The sequence below is a fragment of the Rhododendron vialii genome, chromosome 4a (assembly GCF_030253575.1).
Source record: "Rhododendron vialii isolate Sample 1 chromosome 4a, ASM3025357v1".
NCBI classification, from domain to species: Eukaryota; Viridiplantae; Streptophyta; class Magnoliopsida; order Ericales; family Ericaceae; genus Rhododendron; species Rhododendron vialii.
Window position 1 is genome coordinate 19,315,487 of NC_080560.1, and position 11,200 is coordinate 19,326,686.

Here is an 11,200-nt window from a genome sequence, read left to right on the forward strand (position 1 = left end):
ACTCTAACCACTGTGGTGACTACCGAAATAGTGATAAAACAGAAACCAAGCGCTGAAAGAGCACCGAAATGCCTAGGCCGAGCTGGGTTGAGTCTGAATCAACCTGGGAATGGCTGGAAATGGCTCTTGGATGTCCGAAAGTGAAGAAATCAGCTCTGTTTTGCGCCAAAGTAGCTGGAAAATGTATGGGTCAGCTCTGACAGCTTTGAAACTCCAAAATACCAACTGGGTAAAGTCGTCGGAGGTCCGGCGAGGTCAGAAGGGGCCGGCGAAGGTTCAGCAAGGGTGGGTATGGTCGTTGGTGGTCAGAAAACCTAAGGACAGTTTGCTGTGACAGTTTGCTGCAACGAGAGAAACAAGAAGATACGAACCAGATCTGGTTCGTACAAGTACGAAAATGGCTGGAAAGGACTAGTCGGAGTCGGAAAGAGCCTCGTTGGCGTCAGGAGGTCTCGTCCGCGTATGGGTCAAGTTGGTCGACGAGCGTGATATGGTAAGGCGCCAGGAGACAACTCTGACACCATATTTGATTTTTTGGGAAAAAGGAGAACCGAAATTAGGTTTCTCTCTCTCACATTTTGTATTTATATGGACAAAAGTAAAAGTACAAATATATTCCTAAGTAATAAATATATAACAAAGTGAACCCTAATTTAACAGTAAGATATAATTAATTGAAAAATGGCATATACTCCTAAGGAGAACCAACAAATTGGGACGGAGGGAGTAGTATACAAAACCTTTGCCGGCATTTTCAGGTTAATGCCGATAATAGTACTATTCCCAGAATTTATTTTATCAATGTTTAACAAATGCCGCTAAAGGTTACTATTACTAGCATTTTTGTAACAAATCCCGGTAATAGGAATGCTGGTAAAGCCACATTTTCTTGTAGTGAGTAATGGGAGTTTTTGACATTGATACGTGCCGAAATGTACACATTTAGTCCGCCTATTTTATATTTGTTATATCCTTTACTATTATTCTTTGACGTCTTTTGTTGTTGCAGCAGTTACAAGATTAAATGTATCAAATTTGACATTGGAAGCTGAGAGCAATGGCCAGCTATGTCATTTATAAACACAAAATGACAAAATCAACGACTTCCAAAAGTACCAAGGAAAGCCGAGCATGTTCATGTGAAAATGATCTAGCTACGTCGTTGGTCAAGCTAATTCCCTTGCTTTGATCTATTATTATTCTTCGTGTTGTATACTTCTCGGATAGTTTGTGGATTTTATTATCGTCACTACAACAAAAATGGTCTATTGCGACGAAATTTTAATTTCGTCGCTAAATAGTACTTTTTTGTGAGAAAATGGTATTTTGTCACCAAATTAGACATATTTGGCCAAGAAATGGAAATTCGTTGCCAAAAGGTACCAATTGGCGAATAAAATTTTTCGTCACCAATTGGGTACCTTTTGGCAACGAATTTCCATTTTTGTTGCCAAATGCAATACTAATTACTTTTTAAAATTTCAAGAAAATTAATAGATTTTAAATAAATAAAACATATTAACATGTTATACATAGATTACTTTAAAAATTATTAAAACGATTGTAATATATTAAATTTTGCAATAATATTAAGGAAATGATAAGTGGTGCAGTGGTGGGAGTTGTAGTTTGGAAACCAGAGGTCTTAGGTTTGAGTTTGAGTAATAACAAAGAGTGCATTTGCCGACGAAAAAATCATTGCCGATTGGTGGTACTCCTTTCACGTGACATAAGTCGACTTCGTCACCAAAAGCTTTAGCGACGAATTTTTCCCTTTTAGCGACGATTTTTTTTTTGTCGTCAAAGACCGAATTTGTTGCATGTAGTGAGCTTAACATATAAACTATTTAGTTTTTTACCTAACAAAGACAGAAAAAGAAGTATGTTTGGAAATTACGAGTGTGAATATTTTTTTTGTAAAAGATATATAATGGCGGCTGCACATCCAAAGATGGGTGTGCGGTTGAATACCCTTTATTTAGGATTTTACTAGTACTAGAAATTTAAGTTCAGTTTTATTTGAACACTCAAGTAATATATCATGAACATGCATCAATTCAGGTAACCCATAATCAAACACCAAGCTAATGTTAGCTCACACTCATAAAGAAATTCAAAAAAAGAGAGACAAAGAAAATTTAATTTGTGTAGATATCGTGCTTTACCTTCTCTCGCCATGTCCATCATCGACGATGTAAATGTTCTAATTTAGTATTCATGACATTAAACTACATTTACTATTTTTGGCTTTCCTTATATTTCTATGGATAAGTTTAAAAAGAATTCAACTATGTTGCAAAACCCCATAATTAGCTTGATCATTTACCTTCGAATCTACGATGACGATAAAAAAATCTCGTGCTATCGCGTTAAAAGTTCGGACAGAAAAGAAAGCATATATATTTTCAAAAAGGTTTGTCCCAACCTATTTACCACATTTCTCTCACAGGATATTAGTAGATTGATACTCTGATTTAACATTGGCTCAAATTATGAAAAACTAGCAGATATCTGTGCCTAAAGGCAGTTGAAATGTAACATATAGTCTCAGCTTAAATAAATTATTCGTTCTACCCAATTGTTCTACGCGATAGATGTAATTACCACAAAACGTTACTTACCATTTTCATATATATATATATGTGAAAATAGGTTATGGCTGTCCGGTCGGATCGGATTTTTAATAGGTTATGGCCGTCCGATATCCGTGCCTATAGGTTTTGTCAAGGCATACAAACCTAGCACCCTCTGCAACCATCCGATCGGATTTTTAATAGGTTATGGCCGTCCGATTATTTGTTTCTTAACAAGAGAAATATTTCCTTTGCTCTCTCTCTCTCTCTCTCTCTCTCTCTCTCTTCGCCTCCCACTAACCTATATTTTGCTCGCTGCCGCCTAGGAGGGGAGGCGTCGCCTCCTTCCCTCCTCCCCAGGCCATTCTCCCCCCTCCCCCCTCCTTTCTCTCTTCTCTCCATCCTTTGATCCCCTATTTTTTTCCTTCTTTTTTTCCCCTAATCTCTGCAGGTTCTCTACTACCATCTTGATCTCGGCCGCCACTGCATCTCTCTAGTTCGGTCCTTTCTCAGTTGCTGTTTCAACCGCTAGCTTCTACACCTAGGTGTTGCTGGAAGGCCTAACGGCATGGTTTGTGGTGACTAAGAGGCTGTTTCTCGTGGATCTCCCACCGTGTAACACTCTTGAGTGTTGGCGGTTTGTCCTAACAGCAAATGGAGATTTGCGGCAATTTTTCGGATGGCTGGTGGAATAGAGCAATCGGTTATGTTCGGAGCTTCAACAGGTGATGACGAGGTGACGGTAATCGACAGCGTTCATGGATCTTTGCTCTCGGATTTTCAGGGCGTTTATGACGATCGAAATGTTGGTTTCTCGGTAGCCATTCATGGAGTTCATGAGACCATGGAGATCAGACAACGTGGGTAGTTTAGGAGAGTGTGGAGATCGGACGACATGGGTTTCGGTTGTCCGGCGGTTTGGTTTCTTAGCTTAGGTGGATGTTTTACGGTGGTGGTGGTTGGCTTGCTTGGGGAGGAGGTCAGCGTTTTGGGGTCTGCAGTGGCTGTTGGTGACCTGCATTGGTTTAGGGTTTCTGAGTGGTTGGACTAGGCTTGGCCTTTTCGGGTTAGGCCCGGCCCATTTGTTTTTAGAGCTGTATTGTCATATTTGGTTTATTAGGCCTTTTATTATATGCTTGTAAAGTCTAATCTAGGTATTTTAAGGCCCATAGGTATTTGGGCTTGTCCCACAAGTGTTAGGGCCTTGGCCCATTAGGTTTTGTTCAATCTTTGGTTGAATTCTCCTTCCCTCTTCCCCCACTTGATGTACCTCTATCAAGTTCTAAGTAAATTTTTGTCGTTTCAAAAAAAAAAGAGAGAATATTTCCTTACATATAAACCTACATTAATGCATACACCTACTACTAGGGAAAATAGTGCAATTTTCTTTTTAGTTGATTACCTATTAATACTTTTTTCCTTTTAAGTTGATTTCATTTAAAGAGAGTTATTACTTTTAAATCCTTACCATTTTTATTTTCTACACCTCTATTTTTGGGAGCCATTAATGCCACGACAAAATCAGCTGAGGTTCCAATTTTACCCCGCTCCACTCTCTCTCTCTCTCTCTCTCTCTCTCTCTCTCTCTCTCTCTCTCTCTCTCTCTCTCTCTCTCTCTCTCTCTCTCTCTCTCTCTCTCTCTCTCTCTCTCTCTCTCTCTCTCCTGATTCTATACCGGCCACTTCACAGGGCAAAAACCACTTCCATCTCCTTCCTATCTTCTCCTAGACTTGCTTTCCTTGATTTCTTTGATTACATACTTTCGTTTGTATTTTCTCATCGAACCTATTTCCATTGCCGAGAGGGAGAGGGAGAGAGTAAAACAAATAATATCAAATCAAACAAATAACCCAAAACCCATTTGTGACCAAATCGATTGTATTTTTCTAATCAAACACATTTGTGGTTCTATACTAATTCAAATAAAAGAACTAGAATGAAAAAGGTGAAATAGTATTTCTTGATTCGAAGATCACCTTCAATCATGATATCATCTTCGACAAAACATATACGTACATAGAAAGAGAAATTAAGCCTCGTATCCTTACCTTTCCAATGGAGAGAGAGAGAGAGAGAGAGAGAGAGAGAGAGAGAGGAGAAGACCAAAAGAGTGGATCAATCAATGCTCCTGCGAAAAAATAGAGAGAGAGTAGTGAGAATGCATTGCAGTCTATGCAACGAGTAAACGGTGGAGCTCAAGGGTAATCTTGTCAGACAACATAAGTGGTCATGGCACTAAAAAAAGATGTTGTGGCTTTATCAGTTGCCCTATTTTTATTATTTTTGTTCGAAATTTTATAGTTACTATATCTCTAACTTTATCTTTTCTGTCCTCTCCTCTCATCTTCCAATTTCCAACAGCAAAAAATGTGAAATTTCAAGCCTTTTGTAACTCTTGTTTTTTTTTTTTTTCCTTTTCAATATTAATATTTTTTGTGAGTAGTATTTTACATAGTCCCAACTATGTAACTTTTGTAATATTTCAGCGAAAGTATCGATGACAAGTGTTGGATTAGAAATTGTAGAGGTGGATGCTATGATAACAGGTTTTTATTTTATCTCCTTTAATATTTGTCTTCCCCGTATAATATTGCTGGAGAACATACCTGTGAATTTTACTTTTAAAAAATTGAAACAATACCTGTTTCTTTTAATTTTGTGAGAGATCTGATTAGTTGGAGTATTTATCATCAAATACTACACATTGATGGGGTGAATTGAATATGAAATATAATAATTTTTGAAATTTACAAAAATTGCATTACCTTTTCAATTGATTGTCTTTTAGTTGTTTCCTTTTAAATTGATTTCTCTACATCCAAAAGTGTTGATTATCTTTTTGAATTCAAATCAACTCTATAGTTATCTTTCTAGATGTCTGATCATATTTTATGTTTTTTTTTTTTTGACAAAAAGAGAGAAGTGTTATTAATCTGAAAGGCATAAAAGCCTAAACATCAGATAGTTGGGAACCCCATGGGGGCAAAATGGAAGTCCACATACCGGACCACCCATTCAAAAGAGCCTTTTGAGCACAACATTGTGCAACCCGATTACAATCATGTTTAACAAAATCAAACTCACAGGAAGAAAATGATTCTTTCAGAGCTAAACAATCAAAAATAATAGCTGCTATATCAATAGGTGGATCTAGAGAAGTAGAACATTTCCTCACTATCGCCTCCGCATCCGATTCAATAACCACTTTAGAAAGATTTAGATCAATCCCCAGCTTCAAACCATCTCGAATAGCCATAGCCTCAGCAATTCTTGATGAAGTAATACTAGTGTGAATACTCAAGAAGATACCAAGGACCTTGCCATCATTACCTCGAGCCATTGTTCCTGTACCAATAGAATTCGAACTCCTAGAGACAGCAGCATCCACATTAATCTTGGTTACATTCATCCCAGGGCACTGCCACACTAAGGTCCCATTACGAGTAGATCTCGACAAAGGTGATGGAACCTTAGAGTTAGCATCCTTAAACTCAAAAAAATCTCCTTGCGCTTTACCACTAACCGCTTCCGTAGCCCAACATTTACCATTAACAATAAAATCATTTCTAGCTCGCCAAATCCACCAACAATAAAGGAGAGCCATACCTAACGAGAAAGGAGGCATATGACTTTGATTGATACGTTCTTGAATACAATCCCACCAATCTGTCATGTTTCTGCAATCAAGAAGCTCTTCAGGTCTTAAACGAAACGGAGAATGAATCCAGACTTTGATTGCAACCTCACACCGAAATAAAACATGCGAGATAGATTCCTCCGCCTTGCCACAACGAGAGCATACTGGGTCGAATCTGAATTTGCGCGCAAATAGAGCCACATTTGTTGTTAACACGTTATTAAGACACTTCCACATAAACAATTTCACCTTCGGATGGATTTGTAGTCCCCACAACTTCTTCCAAACAGTAGGAAGGACGCCGAAAGAGCTCGTTTGACCCATGTGAATGTTCCCACAAATATCAGTCCCCTCCCTAGCAAGTCGATAAGCCGACTTGACAGAGAAAGAACCATTTGGTGATGGGTGCCAAATCATGTGGTCCCGTCAATTTGTAAAGCTGATCGGAATTGAGAGAATATGGTCAGCATCCTCTTTACTAAAAACATAATGAACCAAAGCAACCTTCCAAGTTTTAGTGCTAGGATCGATCAAGTCAGCCACTTTCTCTATATCATTACTCCTCAGCGTGTGCTTGTCAATTTTGCAATTCGTATATCTTGGGAGCCGAGGATCTTCCCACACATGAATCTCATTTCCAGAATGAACTTGCCACCTCCAACCCTTGTCAATTAATTCCCGTGCCCATACAATACTCCTCCATGCCCAAGAAGACTAACTGGTAACTTTTGCAGGCAAAAAGATGTACTGGGAAAGTAGCGTCCTTTAAAGATCTGTCGGAACAAAGATGATTCGCCTGAGATAAGTTTCCAACCCTGCTTGGCTAGCAAAGCCTTATTGAAGGATTCCATATCCCGCAAACCCAAGCCACCATCCCCTTTGCATAAACTCAACTTGTCCCATTTTATCCAATGAATTTTCCGCTCACCCTCCTTTGAACCCCACCAAAACCGCTAAACCTCGAAAGAAATCTACTGCAAAAGAGTTTTTGGCAGACGAAAACAGGACGTAGCATAGTTTGGAAGAGGCAATACCACAGATTTTAATAAAACTTCACGGCCCGCATGATTAACCTGGCTGTCTCTCCACCTCCTCAGCCATTTAATAGTATTATCCTTAACATATGAAAAAAGATCACGTTTGGAATTACCATGAAAAACTGGAAGTCCCAGATATCTACCCCCATTTGCTTCCATTGTGATCCCCACCTTTGTTGCTAAGAGGTTTCTACTATGAGTTGGAGTATTGGGACTGAAAAAAATCGATGATTTCTCCGTATTCACTTTCTGACCCGAGGCAGCTTCATACAAGTCAAGAATCCGATAAAGAGCATCACAATCTTGATCTGTTGCACGACAGAATAAAATAGAATCATCCGCGAATAAGAGGTGAGAAATAACAGGACAATGGTTATTAATCTGAAAACCCTGCAAAACCTTTTTACTTAGAAAGTCGTTGAAAAGAGCTGAGAACCCCTCCCCACATAAAAGAAAAAGATACGGGGAGAGAGGGCATCCTTGCCGAATCCCTCGACTTGGTAAGAAAGTTTCACCCGCTTCCCCATTGACAGTGATCGAAAATGAGACGGTCCTAATGCACTCCATAACCCATCCAATCCACTTTTGGTGGAAACCCAATTGTGCCATCACCCTCTCCAAGTAACTCCATTCCACCTGGTCGTATGCTTTCGCCATATCCAATTTAAACGCGGCCACACCTTGAGTGCCAGACCGTTTATGCTTGATATAGTGCATAAGTTCATGAGCGATCAACCCATTATCTGTTATCTGACGACCCCTTACAAAAGCACTTTGATTTTCCGAGATAATAGTAAAGAGAAAAGGTCTGAGCCGATTGGCCAGAACCTTAGCAATAAGCTTGTAGACTGTGGTGCATAAACTGATAGGACGGAATTGGCTCACCTTGGTTGGTGTATGCACCTTCGGAATAAGAACGATCTGAGTGCGATTCACACTTCCAAGCATTCTGCCATCATGGAAAAAACTGCGCACTGCTCGGCAAACATCAATCCCGACTATATCCCAATATCGTTGGAAGAAACCCGTTGTCATACCATCGTAGCCCGGTGCTTTATTAGGGTGCATCGCAAACAACGCAGTTTTAATTTCACCCGTAGAAAATGGTTTAAGAAGCCTATTATTCATATCTGCTGTTATACGAGTAAGAATAGAACTTGTAACCGGTTGCACTTCGTGAACACCTTCAATGACATAAAGATTGGTGAAAAATTTTTGGAACTTGGTCGCAATACTCTGTTGGTCCGATACCTAAACCCCTTGCTCATTCTCAATACCCGAAACATGATTACGCCTTCTCTGCTCAATCGTGCTTGCGTGAAAGTATGAAGTATTTCGGTCTCCCAATTTAAGCCATTTTTGGTGGGACTTCTGTTTCCAGTACAATTCCTCTTGCGCCCATTCTCTTGCAAGTTGATCCTCCAAGGTTGAGATATTTTCGAGATGAAGCTCACGCCCCTTAGATTCCAGCTCCTTAATTTCAGCAATCATTTGGTCAATCTTTCTTCTGGAATTAAGATTTTGCTTCACGCGCCATGATTTCAAAGCCAACCTGCAATTTTTTATTTTCTGATTCAAAGAAAACAATCAAGAACCTGAGATACTTTGACCCCATTGATGTTGCACAATCGCCTGAACTTCCTCATATTTGAACCATCTTGCATCAAATCTAAACGGGGTCGCATGTTTCTTACCACCCACCATAGTTTTCACAAGTAGCACTTTATGGTTAGAACCCACACAATCAAGATGCTCCACTGAGGCTTGGTTATACTGCAGATACCATTGGGACGATACCAAAACCCTATCCAACCGTGATTCAATAAACTCGTCACCCTGTCAATTATTCCTCCAAGTGAAAGGATATTCATTAAAACCCAAGTCGGCCAGGCCACAATCCTTGAGAAAAGATTGAAACCTAACCAAACTTCCTCGATCACGCTGTATCCCTCCACGTTTTTCATTAGGATTTAAAACATCATTGAAATGCCCCCAAATCACGACCTCCAAACTCAGCCCCCGTATATGATCAAACAGGGTAAGAAATTGTTGTAATCGAACACCATCTTCCGGACTCCAATAAACATTAATTAAATGCCAAGAAAAAGAAGAACTCAAACACTTAACTTTCATATCAACGAAAAAATTGCCAAACTTCAAAAGCTACTGTATCGTTCCAGAATATCCCCAAACCCCCCGAAAGGCCGATCGGGTCAACCCAAAAACCATTCTGCATACCAATACTCCTATGAACTGACTCTAATTTTTTTGGTTTGTTTTTAGTTTCGGAAAGAAAAACAAGATCGGGAGAGTGGAAATGTACCATCGCCTTGAGTTGATGGCATGTCCGAGGCCTCCCTACACCCCGACAATTCCACGATAAGAGCTTTATTTACTCCTTTGGGGCCAATCTCGGCTGGCATCCTCCACCGTTTCAGTAGAAATTGGGTGGTCCATGATACTATCCACATCAGCCAAAACACCTCCTGAAACCCGAGGTCGTTTTACAGGCGAACATACCTCAATACCATCAAGATCAGAGCTTCTAGTCTCACCCATGCTACTCGATCGTTTCTCCCCCACCTGGGGAACTGGTATTGTGCTGGACAGAACATCAGTTGCCGAGGCCGAGCCACTTCCTGAAATAGTTTCCCCTTTGCTCCTGTCTGTTTTGGATTTACAACCGAGAGGCCTACCGCGTTTCTTTTGGGTGGGAATGGAGTCCTTACTGCTAGATAATGAAGGACGAGAGTCTACTCCGGCTGAGAGTTCTCCTTCTGCCGAGGTGAAGAAGGCAAAGTTCTGGATTTGGTTTGCAGGGGTTAGAGGATTTGGGAACACCGAAGGTAATGGGACTGTAAGGTCTAGGGTTGGAATAACTGATGAGGAAGTGGGGTGGGTAATATTGTGGGCTGAAAAGTTGGTGTTTGGAATTGAGCTGTCAGAGTGGGCTGGGTTTTTTAGTAAGGGTGCGGATATTGGATTTTTTAGTAAAGGTGAGGTTATTGGGGAATGGGGGGAACTGTTTGGGCTAAATTGGGGGTAATTTGGGCTGGATTTGTGATGCCACTATCAATCAGAGGTCCAAAGCCCTTTGAGGGCCCATTACTCTCGTCTCCAAGTATAGGATTAAGGGATTTGGGTTTTAAAATCTCAGTTGACGCGGAGCTAGGAAGGGAAAGCAGAATCTTCTGTGGATTGTTAGGTAACAATATTCCATCCTCACCTGTATCACCAATCTGCTCCCGTGAATAAACCGAATTCAAATCTCCCGCCCCCAATCTTTTCACCATATCCAGATTACGCCACGATTTCCTCCGTGATCATCAGGCTTACTATTTCCAAATTTTCCTGGCGACACCGGCGTCCACCGGTTACCCCCGGGACCATACTTCTTCCAACCAGCAGATTTGCCCGGAGACGCTTGTGGGCACGCGCCCCAAAATTTTCGATTTTGTCATTCTAAAATCGGGTGCAGCCCTCTTTGAAAAGTGCGGCGAAACGCTTCGATTTAGAGTCGCCACTCGGGTTTTAGCGATGAAATACCCAAGGAACCGAACTCGAAAACGTTTGCTACATTCGTTTGATTTTGAAAAAGGCTCGTAGACTGGACCGTCGTCACCTTCGATATCTGAGGTTTGGGAGCCAGGTTACGAGAGGGGAAGGGTTTTATGGCACCCCTCTCGCCCAATCCGGAGATCGGTCTCTACTCAGGCATTTTTATAAAAACTTCTGCATTTTTCTCTCATTGATAATTTCTTTAGCCAATTAGGGCGGGGGAACAGTTAATGGGGATTTAAAACTGTAACAAGTTGCAATTATGTGATAAAATGTTTATGGATGATTATTGAAATAGTATAGATTGAAAACAGACTTCTGTGAGCGTTTTAAACAGACTGGATAACACTGATTCGGAATGACATGCGCAAGAAGAAGTCTGCGTGCACTGGCCA

General features: G+C 40.5%; 1 protein-coding gene across 1 annotated transcript; it reads right to left on the minus strand.

Moving 5' to 3' along the window:
* Window positions 1-5,496: 5,496 nt before the first annotated feature.
* LOC131323292 (uncharacterized) lies at window positions 5,497-6,629 on the minus strand. The gene has a single exon (XM_058355004.1). The coding sequence runs from the start codon at window positions 6,625-6,627 to the stop codon at window positions 5,524-5,526; it is 1,104 nt and encodes a 367-aa protein (XP_058210987.1). The 5' UTR covers window positions 6,628-6,629; the 3' UTR covers window positions 5,497-5,523.
* Window positions 6,630-11,200: the final 4,571 nt, after the last annotated feature.

Coding starts and splice junctions, on each gene's coding strand:
- LOC131323292 (XM_058355004.1), bottom strand. CDS start 6,627: ATGATTTGGCACCCATCACCAAATGGTTCTTTCTCTGTCAAGTCGGCT.